The sequence below is a fragment of the Melospiza georgiana genome, chromosome 16, assembly GCF_028018845.1.
Source record: "Melospiza georgiana isolate bMelGeo1 chromosome 16, bMelGeo1.pri, whole genome shotgun sequence".
NCBI classification, from domain to species: Eukaryota; Metazoa; Chordata; class Aves; order Passeriformes; family Passerellidae; genus Melospiza; species Melospiza georgiana.
In genome coordinates, this window is record NC_080445.1 from 8,846,676 (window position 1) to 8,867,406 (window position 20,731).

Here is a 20,731-nt window from a genome sequence, read left to right on the forward strand (position 1 = left end):
TTTTTCCTGTGTTTCTGAATAAAATTTTTCAGTTTTATTCTGTGTCGTATTTTGAGAGTGTTCAAACTAAACATTTTAATCATTCTTTTTAAAAAGAAGCTGCAACTTTCAGATAAGTAAGGGAAAAGAAATTCTAATAGAAGAAATGAAGTGATTTGGAGGGATAGTTGTTTTTAGTTCTCCAGAAATGGGGACTATATTTATCTTCATTCCAGCAAACAAACAAGGGTAAGTTTTTTCCATCTGGAGTTGCTATAAATTGTGCAATGTAACACTGGGTATATGGGAGGCGAAGGAACTTCTGGGGTTTTTTCCCAAACAGCATGAAACTCTAAGTTGGGCAAAGCTAAAAATAAAGTTGATAGTAGATAACTGATTCCCAGAACTCTTTTTTAGCTGAGATATTTACATGTTTTGAAATGGTAATTTATTTTAAAAGCCAAACTTGCAGGGATACATAAAAAATAACATCTATTTTTTTCTCTTCTCATTTTACCAAAATGCATAAATTTCAAGTATATCCAGTGGTACTGAGAGGAGTTTTGTATAAATAAATCTCTAGAGTCAGGTCCTTAGAAACCTTTGTTGTTCGATAAATGGTACTGTGGAGGGGGGAAGAGAGGAGGAGAACCTGCAGTTTGTGAAGGACCCCAAGTTGTGAATTTCACACTGTGAAATTTTGCCTTTATCTTGATTTGAGCCAGTTAGCATTGCAGGGCTACTTTTTATCTCTCCCAGCAGCCCGTACTGTGATGTGGGATTGCAGAGGCTGCAGTTCCATCTGAAGCCTCAGCAGTGAGCTCATCTCCTCCGTGTGACTGGCAGTGCTGGCAGCTCCTCCTTGGCTGATGTGTGTGTCTCAGGAGTGCTGCCAGGAGGGGAGGACGTGTGTTTGCAAATAAACCTCAATCAAATCCGTCCGTGAGTCCCCTGCAGCAGTGGCAGTGACCACTGGATCAGGCAAAGCAATCTCTGTGTGCTCTGTGCTCACACCTCTGTCACCTTCAGCTGCTGGGCTGAAGAGCCATCCCTGAATTTTTCATTTGATTTTCTGGAAGTTCAGTGCTAGACCTGTGTTTTCCATGAAACAGTGGATCAAATTGTTATGTGTATTTGGATTCTGAATTGTCTTTTCAAGGACAAAGAAAGGCTCTGAAAACACAAAAGCTCAATCCTTCTCTGCTATGCAAATGTTTCAGTGTAAGCAAAGCCACTGCTACTGCTTTCTGTCTTCCCACCATAGATCATTCAGATGCTGCCCAGGTGCCATGGAGGTCCCTGGGAAATTCATTTTTGGTGATAGAAATTTAAAAAAATTGCCCAGGCTGAAGAAGACAAAAGGATATTTGGTACCTGCCCTTTCCCAGGCACACAGCTCAGCAGGCTCCTCTCTCTCCACAGTCAGGAAAGCAGAGGCTGCTACAAAGGCATCCTTCACTGAGCTTTGAAGTAAAGATGTATGTCTGAAATCAGAGATAAAATGCATTTGAAACAAAGGGAATCCTTGGACTGTTTTCTCTGGGGATTCACCCATTGTACAGACACTGTTGGACACTAGGTGAATTTGGTCTGTTTGCTCTGGGTGTAACTTGAATTTCATCTAATTCTCCAATACCCTCACAGCCCACATCTGGGGGTTAGAAACAATCTCTTGTTTCAAAGTATAATCATTGTACAAGCAAACTAAAGGCAAATTAAAATATATTTCCAGTGATGTTTATTTACAACAAAGCTTTGAAATATGTCTATGAAACTGATATATATACTGGTCTAATAATATTATTAATCATCTAGCATTTATCTTGTCAGTACATGAAATATGAGAGCATCTTTCAAGACGCTGACATACAGCAAATCCTCTAAATGTCACACTGCCTGCCTTGTTACTGGGTGAAGAGGAATTGCAAATCTTTCCCACATGGATGCACTTAGCATTCCCTAAACTTTTAAGGTGAGATCAATATTTAGATCAAAATATTTCGCAGGCCTAGAGTCACAGGTTCAGGTTTTAGAAGAAATTGCCACCTAGGTGAGCATACACAAAAATTATTTTGTTAACTTCAGAAGTTGCATAATTGCAGCCTGGGATGTCTTGTATTAACTGCCCTTATTCTTTCTGCTGACAACAGAAAATTAAAAAAAAATACAAGCATAAAGAAGTTTAGGGTCTTTAAACAGCAAAAGGCATTTGTGAGTTTTGTTGGAGATTGAACATTAACCAAGAGCATTATGGAGGGAATGCCATTAAAAGAGGCTGTTTGTTGTCTCAGCACATTATCACAAGTGAAGGTGACAAGGAGCCAGTGAAGTCTGGTGTGGATATCAGATCTGGAAAGCATTTTGGAAGAACTTAACCTACAAGTTTGAAAAATAAAAAGTTCTTCAAGACCAAATTTTTGCTCTCCCCTCAAAGGAGAGCAAATTGTGTCTCTTGACTGCAGGGCAGCCGTACTGTTTGAGAGGTTTGAGTTTCTGTCCTGCACAGAGGAGATTTTTTGAAGCTTTATCAGCTCCCCCTGAGGAGTCAGTTACATTTTCCTTCCTGAGCACCCCCATGTCAGGCTCCCAATCTCGGTGTCACTGGATCAGTTTTCCGGAGGACTGATTAGCCCTGGGTAATCACCTTTAGGAAAAGAAACCCCAAAAGCTTTGTTCACTCTTGCAAACACACCCTTTCAGCAGCAGCTGATTCTGACCTGCTCTGTGCACCTCACACACTTCACCTGACACCTGCAGCAGCGAGAAGCACAAACACCAAGCAGTTGGTGAGTGCTTTCCCTCATCAGGCTGTTCTCAAGATTGATTGTCCTGGCTTGGACACAGACTGTCCCTCCTGCTGCAAGGGCACAGCTTGACACAGGGGATAATCCACCAGTACAATTACCTGTTCTAATTACATTTGTCATCTTGGAGAAACATGGTTGGTAAAACTTGAGTAAAAACATTTTTAAACAAAACAAAAATTGCTTACCTGATGCTTTATTTAACAAACTAACATCACTATCTGTGCTTTTCTTTTTTCCCCTCTCTTGTGTTCAGGTTACATCATGGTAAGGCAGCTAAAAGTTCACTTCTTTCCTTCTTGGGTCCTCTTTTCCCCAAGTACAATATTTACAGTGCAAATTCAGTAAGGAGATGTTTAAGGGTAGGCTTCTTAATGCTTTATTTCTTTCTAGAAAAGTAATTAAAACAAATAAATAAACAAATCAAGGGGGTTTAAACAAAGCTTATTTTCTTGTAACAAACTCATCCTCCTCTGGAAATCCACAGTTTTCATTTAGAGGCAAGTTTGGTTTAAAGCAAACACCACAACTTTCAGGAACCCCCAGGCAGGCTGTCAGATTAGTATATTCTTACGTTAGCTTTTAAGTGAAGGGTGGAAGCCATGCTTATACTCATCAGTTCCTACCCCACATGGCTTGGGAGTGAAACTCTTTCAGTCCCAGCAGTAAGCAGTAATATTTTTTTGAACTTTCCAGCTCCGTTTAATGTCACATCATATATCACCCTCCAGCAGTGCTGCTGTTAAACTCCCTCCTCGGGCAGCAAGCCTGCGTGTGCAGGGGTTTGCAGAGCAGCCAGAATAATTTCCACTCCTTTTTAAGCTACTATTATAATGTGTCTGCTTTTGTCAAACAGCTGCATGTGTTTAAAAGGAACTTCTTAGAATAACTTTGATGAATGTTAAAATGATCATACTTTTCAGAGGATTCCCTTGCATTTCATTGTATTTCTAATTAAAAGCTAAGTTTGCAATCAAGAAACTGCAGGGGAAAAAGTAAGATGGGGGAACTACCCTGCCCTGTGAGGAACATTCATTTGGCTAACAAGGACAAGTTTCTTGGATTTATGTGGTGGTGATCATTTCCCTGGCTTTGCTCCAACAAAGTCACACATGCAGAGGTCTGATATGGCGCTGCTGGGTCCTGGAAGGCTCTGCCTGACTCCGTGGCAGCCCCACACCTCTGCAGACACCAACCCTTCCTCTGGCAGGACAGTCTGTGACCTCTGGGACTGTGTCACTGCCCTGGCAAATCTGGTCTTCTCCAGCTGAGGCCCAAACTTGACCCTGCATCTGATATTTCTGAAATGTTGCAGAGCAGAAACCCCAGGGCTCTTTCCCTCTCTCCTCTTTGCCCAGATTTTTTCACCACTTGCCAGAACTAGAAGGGGCTACAGGTCTATCCCACCTGCAGTTCCTGACCAAGTGACAGCAGAGGGTTTCAGCCCAGCCTCCCCTCACAGGTATTTTTTAAGATGATGAGACCAATATGAGCCACATCCATCTTCCCCAGGAGGGTTTATTTTCCAGAGAAGACAGAGCTGTTGATGTTAAGAGAAATAATTTCACTCAGGCCTGTGCTCTGATCCTTTGGGTATACACCATATTTAGTCTGTTGCTGAGAGGGGGTTGTTTCGGTATTTTGCATTTGGCACGTCCATGGGAATTCCTAGAGGATCCTAGCTTTCCCTTTTTGGGATATCTCCATCCACAGGTCCTACTGCACAAGGCTGTTGGCTACTAGGGGAGGAAGGAGGGGGGACAGCTGGGACTGCAGGTTTGGGGGGTGTGAGGAAGGTTTGATGAGGACCAGAGCAGTCCCTAACCCCTGCAGCTCTGGCTCCCAGCAGCCTGTCCTGCTCCTGCTGCCAGCACACGGTGCTGCTCCCTGCTCTGTGTGTGCCCCCCCAGCTCTCCACCACTTCTCTTCTACATTTACGGGCACAGGGAGGTATTTCTAGGTATTTCTTAAATATGAACAAGTATTTACAATTCTTTCTCAAGAACTGAGCTGCACACTGGAAAGAAACTTTGGCAAATCTGCTGGGAAGGTGGCAAACAACCCTCTCGTTTCCCAGGGGCAAAGGAGGCTTAAACCAGCCCCAGGCTCCAAATGTCACATAAACACAGAGAGACCCAGAGCCACAGTCCTGCTGTGTTAGGAATAGCCCTCTTTGCCCAAGCAACCCCTGAACTCAGAGACTTAGCTCCAACAAAATGCACTGACAGTGGGTAGGAACATCCTGTGCCACACAGGCCATGACCTGTCCTTTGCCCTTCTAGGCACAGGGCCATGAGGGGCAGGGATACTGCCAAGGCAGGAAGGAGTTAAAGGTCCATCTGCTTTGTCAAACAGCAGGGAAAAGGGTGAAACCCTGAACCTGTGATTTAGGGGCACCCCTTTCATACATCTTTTTGAAAGCCAGAACCAGCTTGCTTCCCTAAAAAGTAGCTTGGGGCAGGGGCCACAGCCCAGGGTTAGGCCCCAAGCTCCTTGGCTCAGGCTGTGCTTTTCAAGCCAGGTACCAAAAGGATTTTCCAGCAGGACGTGGTTTCCAGGGCCCCTCCCCACTGACAAGATTCTCCTCCTCTATATAGGGAGGCTGCAAAGGCAGCAAGGACTGGGCTGTCCCGGCTGGTGGCTGTGTCTGCAACTCACTCTGCTCCCCCCATTGGACACCTGTGAGTACCAGGGGGGCCAGGTCCCTGCTGGGGACAGGGCTGGGGGCTCACACGCTTTGGGAGGGGGACTCTGCCAAGTTAACTCTTACTCTGCTCTGCAAACACATCCAGAGCCCTAACCTGGGCATGGGAACAGACCTCTCAGATGTGCTCGGGCGATTCGTCCTGGGTTGTGTTACTGCTTGGGTTCTGCTTAAAATGCATAGGGACTGTGCATGCTGACAGTGGGCACAGGTGTTCTAGCCTGCCTCAGGTCACTGCTGGCACTGCCATTGCTGGGTCCAGCCTGAAAGACACCAGAAAGGCTGCAGAGCCCACAAGGTGCAGAGCAGCGCAGGTGGTCCCGGCAGCTGCTGCAGGGAACCATCACTTGGGCATTTGGGAATGAAAAACCTGAGCTGCTGAGGTTCCTAACCTCTCAGTCCTAATAAAGCACTGCTGAAAGAAATTGAAACCAAATAAAATAACCAGTTCTTCAGTAACTTGTTCTTTAAAGAGGAAAAATGCTTAAAAATTAGAATCACTTTTACATAAATGCCCCAGCAATACATATGTATGTTTTTAATATGCTGGGAACAAATTTGAAGCAAAACTAATCTGACAATTTACTGAACTACAGTAATTTCAAAGGTGACATGCCTTTTTTTAAAATGGAAAATAAAGCAACAAACTTTTATGAAAATCTCCCGTTAGTAAATTAAAGCGACAGTAGATGGCAGTGCAGAAAGCAGCTTCAGCGCCATCCCACAGGTTCACGGGCTTCTTTCACCTATATGTGCGTGTGTCTGTGTCTATGTGCATGCACACCTATAAAAATGCTGGTATTTATGTGAAAGGCATATATGTTTGCATAATTAAGAAGCATGATGAGATATTTTCAATATAAGAGAAATCAGAAGGCTTGTCACTATCTCATACATTCATATCAGTAAAACCTTTTCTAAACTACACTTGTTGAAAGACAAGCCCACCTTGTCCTTCACTCCCAGCCTTGCCCTGGCAGGCAGTTTGCAGCAGGACTGTGTGGATAGACTGACTGGCTCAACTCCCCAAGTCCCCCCTTCCCTCCAGCCTCTCAGGCAGGGCTGAGCTGATGAAGCCCCCGAGAGCAAAGCTCTGATTAAATTGTCACTTCAGTTCAGTGCCCAATTCTGCCCTGGCCGTGTTCACTTGGATGTAAACAATGAATTTTATTATCTCATTTGCAATTGACACACTAGTCCCTAAAAGGTATTTGTTTTGAATTTGTTATCATTACATTTTTGTGGAACGGAGAGTATTGAGCAGAACATCTCCTTAAAAGGCAGCGTGGGGATGTATGCAGAGATCCCAATGCTCTGGAAATCACAGAGACTTATTAGTTGCAAATCTGATGGCTCTTAAGTATGTTAATGTCAGGAGAAGGCAATAGCTAGAGACAGCTTTCCAGCGTGTGCAAAATCCAGTTAAAATTATGGATTATTTGTGAATTACAATCAATATACAGAATTTTATTTAGTTAATAGAATGACATTACAAGAATTTGAAGTAGCTGGTATTTTCCAGATAAAGGGAATCTAGCTCTTTTTTTCCCTTCTTTTCTGATTTTTACAGTTTATAACACTGGCAATAACTAGGGCAAATTTTTTTTGAAAATTAGAAAATTCATCAAGTGTTTAGTCAGAGTTATGTAGTAAATCTCATTAAAAAGGTGAGATGACTTTATTATAAAATAAGGTACTCACAGAAAATACGGTGAAGTATATGGAGAATGCATTACCAAAAAAAGGCGAAAGGCCAGGAGGGATTGATAGCAGTGCTCATGATAAAGCTGTCAGTGCTGGGCAATTCCAGTTCCTAAATGAAGGTCACAAGGTTAGGATTCACCCCTGGATTATCTTTTGATTATCTTTTTTTCCAAGCAGTGCTCAGTTGGATGATTCAGTTAAGCACTGGAAAAGTAAAAGATAAGGAAACTGGAAAGATCATAGGCAAGAATTACTGTAGCCCAAGAAATGCAGTTTGAGTCAAGAGCAGGTTACTGCTACACTCTTCCATCAGAAACTACTCCTGAGAGCAGGACTTGGTTTTTTTAAATAATAGGTTCTATGTTCCTGTGTTGCAATAATTATTCCCTGTACAGATGTGATAAGGCTTTATAGTGACATGCACATCCTGCAGAGGAACAGAGAAGTGCCCTTTATCTTTTCCTTAGGGGAAAAGCAGTCCCTCCAAGCTCTGACTCAGGAGGCAATTCTGCTTGACCAATAACCTTTTAATTAAAGTGAACTTCCTGGGAATATTTATATTTCATTCTTGAAATAATATACTCAGGACAAACTAGTTATAGAGACAGCGTTCAGCTTCTGTCATTAACATGGAAAGAGAAAGGACAGTGAAGGTCAGGCAGATATCTCCATAGTGGGACAGCAGACAGAGGAACAGCTGTGGAAGCATCCATGTGTGTTTGTGTTTTCAACAAGTACAACAAATGGATCAGGTTAGGTGTAATTTGGCACAATTCTAAGGCAAGAAACTTCACATCAGTGGTATTTTTGTGATTGCTTTTCCTCCTCCCACTCTCAGGATAACTCATCTCTGGGTATAAAGCGTACACTCTTGTACATGATTTGGGCTAAATGGATGAGAACCTCCGACCAACTCTTGCACATGGATTGGGGTCTGCATTTCTCTCAGCCAGCCCTGTGGGTGAAACCCAGGAACTGGCTAAAGGGTCAATTGTGCCTTCCCAGGGAATGTTCTCAGCAGGCTGCAAGGATTCTCTCCCCTTAGCCCATACTCCCAGTATCAGTCAGTGCAGTCTTGATCAGAGATGGACCAGAAGATATAGTGCCAATTATTAATCACCTTCAGCATCTCATTAGCAGCTCATTAGTCCTCACCAGGACAAATTTAGTTGAGTTTGTGGAGCTTATATTCTACCCCTTTCATTCAGATGGAAGACTTTCCTTTATAATGAAAATTAATAGTGCACATTAATAAATAAATTCAATTATTAATAGCCATTAATCCACACTTCATAACTGCATATCCTTTTTTACTGCAGTGATAGTCAGAAGCTGCTAAAACTTTATCCTTAGATTCCAGAGGTTCAGTCACAAAAAGTTCTTTTCACATAAATCCATGTTTTCTCCTCATTGTGTTTCAGAGTAGTTCTGGGATCCAGTTCTATTCACTAGTTATTGTAGGGGATCTATTCTTGCCATAATCAAACTAGTCCTAGTGTTTGGATCTAGGGAATAAGAATCTGTATTTCCAAGTTCTGCAGTTCTTTCCACCTTATATACCTTCCAAATGATCTTGCTTTGAAAAAGATTGAATTAAAAACTTTCTGCACCTGTACATACAGGAAGAAGTAGGAGAACATAGTCAAATACAGACAGACCAGCTCTGAGTTTCACGTTAGAATCTGTGGAAGATGTTTTTGACTTAGCCTGTAACAAAGAAAGGAACTTTTCCTTGGTCCTTGGGCAGCAGAACAGACAAACCTCTGGGATGTCTCACTGTGACATGCTTTGTAACAGGCCAGTAGTTTTAGCTATGGTTGGGTTTTTGAGGTGGATGGTCAGGATGATTTGACAGTTTGATTTCCATCATCATTTTCTGTGAGCAGCCTCAGAATAGCAGGGTTTCACCCCATGAAGCTCAGCTCTGCAGTTCAGTCTCACTTTTGGTGTTTCTGAGAGCAGTACCTAATTCCTATTGATATAAAAGTGCTGTCACCTGGCATTTAGCCTCAGGCAGCACTATCCAACCTTTCTGCTGCTTCAGCATGGCCACGGAGCTCTCTTCTGGCCATGGGATGGGCTGAAATCCCTGTCTCCACTGCTGCAGCAGTTCCTGCCATGCTGCTGGGGCAATGGGGTGGAGAACATGCCTTGCCTGCTGCCACAGCAGTGGGAGAGGCCAGGGCAGCCCCTGCTGCTCCCCGAGCCCTGTGAGCTGCAGCTCTGGGATGGGCAGAGCTTCCATGGCTCCCCTGTGAGCAGCTTCCCCCCGCAGCCGCCAGCTGGAGGGCTCAGCCGGAGAGAATACCATCTCCATTATTGGAACTGTGCAGCTCTACCAGCCCTCTTGGCAGCCAGGGAGCATTTTCTGCCTTAATCCACACAGAGGTCAAATAGTTTCCTCTTGCTCTCTTCCAAGAATCTCCTGGGAGCGAGCAGAGGGACACATCCTACAGATGCTCCCTCACAGAGCCTTGACCACGGGGAGCACTGCTCGGGGGCCAGTGGCAGAGAGCAGGGTCTCCCTAACACATTGACTGCACCTTCATGGATTATCTGGGCAAATTTTCCTCTTTGGGATTTCCAGGCAAGGTTCTAGAGCAAGCATCTTTTTTTTTTTTTTTTTTTTTTTTTTTTTTTTTTTTTTTTTTTAAGACAACTGTTGTTGCAGGACTTTAAAGAGCTGGGGTGTCTAATTTCCGCTGGATTTCAGTGGGATATCACCTAACCTTCTTAGGCACCTCTAACAATCCTGGTTTTGTTTTTAAACTTTATGTCACCTTCCACATGATACATGTTTCCTTCTCAGACCCCTCATACAGTGTGGCCTTGTAAAAAAACTTTAATCTGTGGGAAGGCTTCAGGGACAAATATTTGGAAAGCAAGCTCTGGTACTCCCAGAGCACAGTGTGTCCATTTGGCTACATACCACAGAGCTTGGTCCTTACAAATATTGTCCTGCTTATGGGTTGACTACTGACATCTTTAGCAGTCAGTTCTCCAAGCTCCCTCCAGATTCCTGTTTTTTTGAATGCTGTAAATATTAAACTCATTCTCAATAAGGAAATGAAACAGCCTCTGTCTCCTAGAGATGTTTTTCTTGGGCACACACTATTTGTAGCTCCTCCCTAGCTCTCCTCTCTGCTCCACTGCACAGCAGGTTTCCCAACCAGCACACTCTTTTTGCCCTGGAGCAAACCACAAATCCTCTGTGTACTCCTTGCTGCATTTAGACCTGTGCTCCCAAGGGATAGAGCAGAGCACTTGCAAAGCTCCAGCACTATCAGCACATCCAAATTTCAGTGGCAGAGCAGGAGAGCAGCTCCCTGCTGTCTCAGCACCATGCAAAACAGCCTAAAGTCCCCACTGGTTCTCACCTATGGGCAGATACATCCAGCTGCTTTATCCCTGTGCAACTGCATGGCATAGCTGCATCATCCTTCCAGTCAGAGTTCAGAGTATTTTTTAGCTGAGGCAATTCCAGGCTTGTTTCATTTCTTCTCTCTCTCATGTGATAGACATTTACCCTTCAGAAATGATCAGCTCCTACTGTCTGACCCACGGGGAGAGGCTACCTCTAAATTACTTCTTTTTCACCAGCAGTATTGACAACAACATCATTTTTCGGCTTTTTCTGTTGACCTTGTCTTAATCTTACTCTTCTCCAAATTAAATATTATTAAGTGATTGGAAATAGTCCTTTGCAAGAAAGGTTCATTTCTGTCCTTGCTGGAACACAGCCTGGGAACCATCCTTCTACTGCTTATTTCATTATTGCACTGATATTTCGGTATGCGCCCAACAGCATTTGGGTGATTGGAAATTTTGTGTTTGTCTGAATTCAATTAACTTTGTGATGGGCAAGAGCTGAGGCTGCAGGAAGGAGTTCAGCTGGTGGCCCTGGTGCAGGTCTGACTGTCTCACTGCACAGGAACTAAGTATCCACGTGGAAATGAGAGATATGACACATTTGGACCTACTGCATGGCAGATTTGAGAAATGTGTTTTGTCTGGAACACCTCCACATTTGCCTTCCTTTATCCCTTTAAAGTAGAATGTTTTGCTTCCTCAACAGGTGTCTGCTGAGTCAAAATGGCTCAAAAACCTCTCAGCGATGATGAGAAATTCCTCTTTGTGGACAAAAACTTCATCAACAACCCACTTGCCCAGGCTGACTGGTCAGCAAAGAAACTGGTTTGGATTCCATCAGAGAAGCATGGATTTGAAGCAGCAAGTATCAAGGAAGAGAAAGGGGATGAGGTGGTGGTTGAACTGGCAGAAAATGGAAAGAAAGTGACACTGAGCAAGGATGACGTCCAGAAGATGAACCCTCCAAAGTTCTCCAAAGTGGAGGACATGGCAGAGCTGACTTGCCTCAATGAAGCTTCAGTGCTGCACAATCTAAGGGAGAGATACTTCTCAGGTCTAATTTATGTGAGTAGACCCAAACCCGCACAGAGCATTTCCCATTGCATGTGACCACACCCCATGGACAGCGAGGTGGATCCCAGCCCCTGTCTGGGATAAAGGCCTTGTGTAACACTGCCTTGCAAGCACTAACCCCCAGCAATGGCATCCTAACCCAAAAGTGTTCCAAATTCACTTTATTCCCCATGATTCTCCTGCTTCTTTGATAATTGCTTCATTACTTAACTAAATTAAAACATATGAAGGTTTCTTCCACAAAATTTACAGATTCCGAAAGAATATTGTTGGCTTGGAAGGTACTCTCTGATAGGGGAACAAAATCTGAGTCCTATTGTTTGGGGGAAAAAAATTGAGAGGGACTTTTAAATTAATCCAATACAAACCTAAACAATTTTCCAGCAGCTTGCAAAAAGAGCATACAGAAAAGGTAAATCATGCAGTTTTACTCAGGCATAACTCAGCCAAAACTGAAAGGCAGCTGAAGAGTTCTGGTTTGTTGATGCTGGAGTTAAACCTTATGTGTGGATAAAGGGACAAACCCACTGGAATTCAGGCAAGAGTACTTGCATGTACCAGTGTGTCACTGAAGCAAAGTCAGGCATCCAGTGAACCTTATTGTCCCTCATGTTGATCAAGTTACAGATCAGACAAGCTGGACAAATTATAATTTGTCTATGTTCATATGACTTATGACAAATTATTTTATTCTGTCTTTCAATCTTCACAAGTACATTAACACAACAATATTTTGATATTGATAACCCTGTAATCTATCCACATCAACAGTTAGGAAAGTAAGAAAGCACAGTAAGAAAGCCTAAAACTTTTCCAAGGAATTTAGCTGTTATCTTTGATTTTACATGAAGGATCCCTCTGCTGTGCTGCAGAAGTTATCTACAGTTACAATCTATGAAATATTTTACTTGCATGACAGACCACTGATGAGTGAAAGAAAGTACAGAGCTTAAGGAGAAACAGTAGTCAAGGTCTTGTTATGAGAAATACTGAATTAGAAAGTAGGAAATTAAGCAAAAAGTAAGATAGTTATATGGACTATAACAAAGAAACTGCTTACTTGTTATGTGCAACTTCAAAGAGCTAAGCTCAAGATCTTTCCTTCAGGAATGTACTAAAATGCACCTTATCAAGTTCCTGAGAGAAGCTAGAGTACCTATCTTTTCATTATTTGAATTTATTGGATTTTAGGTTTGCAGGTGAACATGTGGATCCACGTGCTATAATAGCAGAACATGCAGCCTTAATGATTAAAATAGACTTTTTCTTAAAGTGTTCTGCATAAATTAAATAATTAGTAGAAGGTTAGTGGGATAAAATGGGGGATTGGGTATTTGTTGTTGTTCTCAGTAACACTCTGCATAGCTGTTCCAGGGTTTCCATTATGTTTACTTTATGGAATTTTCATTTTCTACAGAAAGGGGAAATTAATTTCCAAGAGTGGATAATGCAATTAGAAATCAAAGAGTTCTTTATGGAGGCAAAAATTGAAGCATATCTGAAATTAAGGTTTCTTTCTCAAGAGACTAAATTTTAAGATGGTAAAGTTTCAAAGACAATAATTTGACTTGTAGGGCAACAAGTTATTTGTATTTTCAGTATGCAAAACCTGCTTGAAACTGCCAAGCTTTACACAGTGCTGCCCTACTAGATGCTGCCATAACTTTTTGAAAACAGAAGGGGCCTCTAAAGAGAATCTGAGTCTCTCCCACTTGCAAGACTAACTGTAAACAACTATCTCCTGACTTTGCCATGTGTTGCCTAATTTGCATCTCTTGGAGTCCCACATATTCAAAGAAAACATGACCTCAGCATTTTTCTCTCCAGAGCATCAGTGATGCAAATGGGGATTCCCAAATCTAAAGAAAAATAATAAATCCAGCTGGAAAAAAAAATCATCTCCCCCTTGCATTTACATTAAATAATATTAAATAAAAGGATTCAGTGCAGAAATTCACAGAGTGAAGAAAAACACCCTGGCCTTTTGCTTCATCATAGATAATTAAGCTTAGAAGGGCAAGAAGAAACCTGAGCCACTAACTCATGTTTCACATTGCTCAGAACAAAAAGAATCTGCTTTATCCACATACAAATTACACCAAAAATTATTATATAAGCATGAAGAACACATCAATGCAAGTTCAGTGGATTTGAGAGTAGAATCAAATTCCTTGTATTCATAGGCACTACTTGTTCAGTTTTCACTTAACAGTGAAAAATGCTGTCTTTAGTGCCCAGAGCTAAATATGCATGTTGGAACTGAGGTGGACTCTTCTGCCCAAACCTAGATATTCACAATGCAGAGGTGTATTTGTGCCAGTCTCTTGTAAATACCCAGCAGCAGCAATTTGAGGGACACCCAAGCTCAGCACTCCCATGGAAGTATCCCTAAGATATTTCAGATTATGTTCTTCCTCCAGACCCTCTGTGGAGAGGTTCAGCCCCTCTCTAGACAGGCTGTGCCCCAGGGAGAAGGATTTAAGGCATGGAAGCTTCAGTGCCCCACTTTCCATCATACACTTGGCCATGTCAAAATATCATCTATATTAATCCAGCTCCCCCAAATCCTTGCAAAGCATACACCTGGAGCTACAATCAGCCAATATAAGAGGCCTTCATTAAATTTCCTGAGGTGAAGAGGGCTTCATTTAATGAAGAAGGCTTCATTAAATCTGCTGAGGAGATCACAGTCCAGTTAGAAATGAGGATTCTTGAACTTCATCAGCTCCAGCTTTTGCTCTGCCTTAACACCCTGCTTCTTGTGCCTCAAAATTAGTTCTTTAAAGCTGTGTTACTGTGTGCCTGGGTGTGCAAACAGCCCTGCATGTGGCAAGGCAGGAAATGCCTCGAAATCTCAGGGAAGGGAGGCCTAAATAATTTCCTTAATTTCCTCTCCTAATTTTTTACTTGGGTGGGGACATTAAGTGTGTACAGTAAATCTATTTTTACTACTAAAAAATGCCTTGCTGTCCTTTCCCTAAGGGCCATTCTAGGATAAAACTGTCACTTTTCAGGTGTGTTACCCTGGCAACATTAAAACTCATTTTGACATGAGCAGCACGTGTTCATTCTGACATCCCAATGAAAATCCAGCCGAGCCATTCCCCACCGAGGGGCTCAGCCTGGGGATTCTGAGACCCAGCAGGGATTTGAGCTGGGTTTTCCTGGCTGTAGCTGAGACCCTGAGCTGGGTTTTCCTAGGCCAGCCTGGAGATGCTGAGATCCAGAGGGAGGGATTTGAACTGGGTTTTCCTGGACCAGCCTGGGGGTGCTGACACCCTGAGCTGGGTTTTCCTAGGCCAGCCTGGGGATGCTGAGATCCAGAGGGGGAGATTTGAGCTGGGTTTTCCTAGGCCAGCCTGGGGATGCTGAGATCCAGAGGGGGAGATTTGAGCTGGGTTTTCCTAGGCCAGCCGGGGGATGCTGAGATCCAGAGGGGGGGATTTGAGCTGAGTTTCCCTGGGCCAGGCTGGGCATGCTGAGATCCAGAGGGGGGATTTGAGCCAGGTTTTCCTGGGCCAGGCTCCCACAGGCCCAGGCTGCGCTGTCACTCCCCACAGCCCCCGGAGCAGCCAGACTGTGCCGTGCCAGGCTCAGTTCCTGGGTGCTGATACCATATAAAGTGCTGGCTGTGCCGGGCCGTGCCGGGCTGTGCCCTATTATGGTCAGGACAGGGAAATCCCTGCGCCCGGGGAGCAGCGACAGCTCCGGCCATGATGGGACACAGCCCCGGGCTCAGCGTGGCACCCGCAGGGCTCTGCTTCACACACACAGCAACAAAATCAAATTAATAACAATAAATATTTTTTAAAAAACAAACAAAACAACCCCACTTCTGCATATATCAGGAACAGCACAGTTCCATTATTTCTTTTTTTCCATAGGCCAGTTAAAGTATTGCAATACTCCTGCCTAATGTGAGATGCTCTCTCCTAATATGAGAATTATGTTCTCATAACTTGGGTGTTTGTTGGTTTGGGGTTTTTTGTTTTATTTTCTTATTTTGTGGGTTTAAATTTTATTAAATTAAATACCCTTAGAAATTTCTTTTAGCAACTGTTTGTGAAATATGGCTCTTCATCTGGTATCATATGGTATTGCTTCTGGTCCAGGTCAAGAGCTGGAATATTACGAAATAAAGAAAAATTTAAAATATATAAATAAAAACCCAAGACAGAACAGATAAACACCTATAAGCTGGCAGCCACTATTCTTGTTTATGTATTTATTTTTATATTAATACCTCCATTAAATTCTAAACAAACCACATTTTTCCTGAAGTTTTCTGCAGAAATAGTCATGCAGTGAAGGCATGGTTAGTCTCTCAAGGCATCTATTTGGAACTTGAGCAATTTTATTTAAGGACTCTCATCAATCATCAGTGTTACGTGGTGTTCACGGAAGCTTTTTCTAAAAAAACCCTTTAATCTTCTTACCTAGGATTTCAGTTTACAAAATTTGATGCCTACCTGAGCAGTTATTTATATCATATTCTGATAAGAAAATACACATATAAATATTAATTATTACAGTTATCACCATACCTTTACGTGTGATAAGGGCATGGATTATGTACTGAAAATAACTGAAGTTAAGGAGCTCTAACATCAGGTCATGGTGTTTGTACAGATTGCAGAATTCACCTGCTTCCAGCAGCTCACTTTGTAGCAATAATGATTTGTGCACTTAGAAACCACCCATGCACATACATTCAGAAAACCTGCTTCCTTTGTTACCCTGGGCAGAACACGAAGGAGCACTGCTGCTGAAATCCCATTAATTCCTTGCAGCCCCTGCCTGTGTTTCCCAGCCTGGACATGGCACATGATGATGTTAAGCCCAGCTTTTATTTGAATTCCCTTGCAGACTTACTCGGGTCTCTTCTGCGTTGTGATCAACCCCTACAAGCAGCTGCCCATCTACTCAGAGAAGATCATTGACATGTACAAGGGCAAGAAGAGGCATGAGATGCCCCCCCACATCTATGCCATTGCTGACAATGCCTACAGGAGCATGCTGCAAGGTAGGACAGCCCTGCCACCCTGCCTGGGTGCCACAAACACCTGGCAGCTCCACGTGGGCTCCTGCCAGCAGCCAGCCAGGAGAGAGCTCTCACAGAGAGCAGAACTGCCTTTCTAGAAGTTTCAGAGGAATTCTTTGGCAGGAGCAGCAGTCCACAAACGCTGTGACTCAAAAAGGAAAAACAATCCTTTCACCCATCTGTGTGGAGGCATGTGGGAAGGTTTCAAAGTCAAGCAAATAGTTTTGGCAAATACGGGCATGGAAAATGCTCCCTCTCCACTAGTGGAGACTATTCCAAAGTTAGCTGTGAGCGCTGCTGGATCTGTCAGCATTGCTGCAAAGCAAATTCAAACAGGGTTTTGGGGCTACTTTCCCTACAGCCTGATGTCTTGAACCCTGAGTTGAGATGTGCTGTTTCCCAACAGGGATGGCAATGGGCAGTGGGAAAGCAGTCGGGCCCCAAAGGGTGCAAACAAACCCCCAAAATTTACAGAGCTCTCCTCCTGCAGTCACTTCTGACAGACTGAGGGGATTTCATCTTAAGGAAAAACTTTCATTCAGGGATCAAAAAGCTAAAGTGATGGATAAAGGAGGCTGTAACACCTCCAGAATATAGGGTATGACCAGGTGCCATCTCACATCGACCTTGGGTGCTACAGGAAACCAGGAGCTCTACAAAATATTTTTAAATTTATATGCCCTCATAAGGACCCTGACCCTACAGAAATTCTGGCTGACAACTATGCCTCAGCAAGATTCACAGGCTTGGCCCTAAAGTTTAGGGCTTCCCAGGATTAGGACTTTTTCCCTTCCTATGGCTTGTATGACATTTCTTTCTTGGAGCTACTTCAATCTTTTTATTTAAGTGGATCCCAGAAGGCAGACCTACAGTGCAGCAGAGGAGGACCAATAAAGCAACAAAAATATCCTGAAAACAGACCTTCCTACACACTATGTGATATAATCATAGTTATAAAAAACTTACTTGGCAGAAGGTCATCCCACTAAGCCACAGTCACATATCTGCACTCCAGCTTCCCTCCTGAGCCCCGTGCTCTGCTTCCAGGGCTCCTGAAGCCATTCCTCCCTCTGATCCTTTATTTAAGCAGCAAACCTTGAGGGGAGATCTGGAAGAAGCTCCTGGCTCCTGCAGACCATCAGTTGTGCAGGGTCCTGTACTTGTCTCTAGAAATGAGGTGGGGCAAAAAAATAGAAAAGGAATATAAGCTATCTGTAAGAAAGGGGGAAAAACTGACAGCAGCCTATGCTGAAACTGAATTGTCTTGTCCTGACAATACATGAGTTTCCTGCCTAAAGTGAAACTAATTCAGCACAGATGAGCCTGACCCAAGCAGCACAGGAATGTCTCCCAGACTGTCTCCTGTCCCTCCCAGCATGTTCTCCTGAGCAGTGGGAAGCCACTGGATCTGGTTTGCCCTCACTGTGGCCATTAACTGCACTTAGAACAGCATGGATTCAGGTGTACCTCCCAGGATGGCTGGAGGGAGGACACAGCAAGAGTGCAGGTTTTTATCAATTCACTTCTTTTGGTGCTCAGAATGATTTCCTGGCCCTACAAGCTTTTGGGAAGTTACTCCTCATTATTCATGTGCCCCCACTGCAATTTGTCCTGGCAGCAGAGAGGAGGGGGAGAGCAAGTGCAAAGGGACAAGGAGGGAATAGGTGATGAGCTGAACCTTTAAGAGGATGCTCTTTCACTGCTTCCCACCCCAAACACACACAGCTGGCACGGCAGCCGGCAGTGGAACCAGCAGAGCTCCCAGCACAAGCCCAGGACACCCACGTTTCACTTGCACATGTCATCTTGGAGTCTCTCCATCTCTGAACAGGGCCCCAGTTGCTTTTAAAGCTGTGCTTTTGTTTGTAAAAACCTACTCGTGTTTTGTGCATGAAACTAAACCAACCCTCAAAATAACTCTGGTTATTCAGCCAAAATTCTGTTCACGTTGGGGTGGTGAAAGTGGGCGTCAGCACGGTTCTGAGTGAGCCCTGCTACACATGTAGGCACAGAGAGCTTCAGGGGGTTGTGAGCATATTTTCTAATGGAATATAAACAAAAGTTCTTACCCATAAACATGGATCAGAGCACTAAAAGTTTTCCCTGTGAAAAGTCAGTACTGCTCCTTATCTGGAAACTTGCATAGTTTCTGCTTGCCAAAGTAAAATATGTCGTAGATTCATGAGACTGAGGAATTATATTCTGGTATTTCATGACCAGGGCCACTTGGCCCAGAGCAATCAGCTTGTTCAGATGTCTCAGGGATCCTTTATCTCTTGGTGAGCCAAGCCTCTGTGTCTGCAGATCCCTGGTCCTACTGCAGGTTCATCAGCTGGGAATCACAGCCCTCTGCATTCTCACCCTCCCCTGTGTTGGCACAAACATCCAGCAGAAAACATGAGCTGTGCACACTGCATTCCTCCTCTGCTTCAGAGACTTACTTGGTTAATGTATTCATTAGGGATGATGTTTAACTCCCATCAAAGCTCTTCTGATAAAAACACTTAGCCACAGCTATCAGCAATCAGATAATCAGACTTTCTTCCAAATATGCAGAAAAGCTAACATCTCACAGGACACAGGAATTATCAAAGATGTTGGCCGGGCAAAGATAAAATTTCCACTTGTTTCAAGTGGTTCTGAGCACCTAAAACCCTTTTGCAAATCATAGTCATGCTGTCTCATGCTCAGCCAGGAGTGCTGGGTGTCTTGTTGAATCTGCTGATTTCCATGTCACTAATGCAGTTTGATCAGTGCCCAGGCACAGCCATGGATGCTCATTTCCAGCCAGAATGAGAATAAACTGTAATTTTCTTTAATCTCAAAGGCTGAGAATTCTACAAGAGCATTTGTGTCCCCAGGAGTTACCACACTGAACTGGGCTCTCCTGGCTGAGTTTACAGACTAGCTATGGATGATTACTGCTGCACTTGGAGACTGCAATCACAAAACGTTTCCCCCTGCTCCTGCACCCTCTGCTCTCTCTGTGTTTGGGATGAAGTAGCTCCATACAGAGGGCTTGATCCCCATCCCACCTCTTGCACTACCAGCAGGATTCTTTCTGCAGCCATGATGCAAAACTGCTCCAGGTGAAAGCCACCCCTAGGTTTGGCTGTGCTGAAGTGAGTCCCCCCTCCTGGGGCACAGTGAGGTCTGTGAGTGCTGGTCACAGCAGCAAGGAAGAGGCTGTTCCAGGGAAGAGGAGCTGGATGACCCTTCCTGCAGCATTGCCAGCCTCCAGTGATGGTGAAGCTGAGACACTGCTCTGTAAGGAGGAGCAATTCTGCTGCCTTCTGTCATCTTCCCTGCAGAAACAAAAAATAAGTGGTAGACAATACAAATGTGAAAAGTCATGTTATGCAGAAGTAGTAACAAAGTTTTTGTGTAGGTGGTTAGGCCTTCATTAAGTTTTCTGGCAGTAAATCATCATGGAGAAGATATATTACAGCTTTCTGCAGATTCAAGGAGATTATTTTCTGTGGAGCCACTTTTATGCAAGCTTGAGTTAAAAATGGAAAAACAAACAACCTGGTAGTTACTCAGAGGTATGGGAGGGAAACACAGTTCCCAAGGTCTTAGAAAAGGAGGCTGCTGTGAGAAGCCATCTGTTTACTGTGTCCTCAGCAGGACTGTGCAGAAATGTCCCCTTTAGGCAGTGCAGTTATTAACAAATGTAAAGAAGCAGTAAGTGAGTGGGGGAACGTGGTTTCAGTATTTTTTTCCTTTTATGGTAAAGCTGCCAACTTGCTGCTTCATTGTGATAAACCATCTGATTTTGTTTGTGATTAAGCAGAGCTAACTGGTCTATCAAGAACAGAGGGGCAGGAAATCTTACAGGCAAACTGGAGGTGTTTGGTGAAAAAGTAAGCAGATTCCAGAAAGAAAAAAAACCAACTCTGCTGCATGTTTAGGAAAGCTGGTGAGGTTTATAATGTAAGTGTAGGTCTCTATTAAAAATGGAGGAGAACATTAAAAATAAATGTTTCAACTTCTAATATAGACATATAGGAGGTGGATGATACTCTTCCAGGTAGGGTCAAATTTTCTTAAAAGGCA

At 43.5% G+C, this 20,731-nt stretch overlaps 1 protein-coding gene across 1 annotated transcript in view; it reads left to right on the forward strand.

The window, feature by feature from the left end:
- The first annotated feature begins 5,414 nt into the window (after positions 1–5,414).
- MYH11 (myosin heavy chain 11) overlaps positions 5,415–20,731 on the forward strand; it is a 49,267-nt gene continuing 33,950 nt past the window's right edge. Inside the window, exons 1-3 of the mRNA XM_058035177.1 lie at positions 5,415–5,464; positions 11,267–11,625; positions 16,501–16,657. Of these exons, the coding sequence (XP_057891160.1) occupies positions 11,284–11,625; positions 16,501–16,657 (499 nt within the window). The 5' untranslated portion in view covers positions 5,415–5,464; positions 11,267–11,283. The remainder of the gene's footprint in view (positions 5,465–11,266; positions 11,626–16,500; positions 16,658–20,731) is intronic.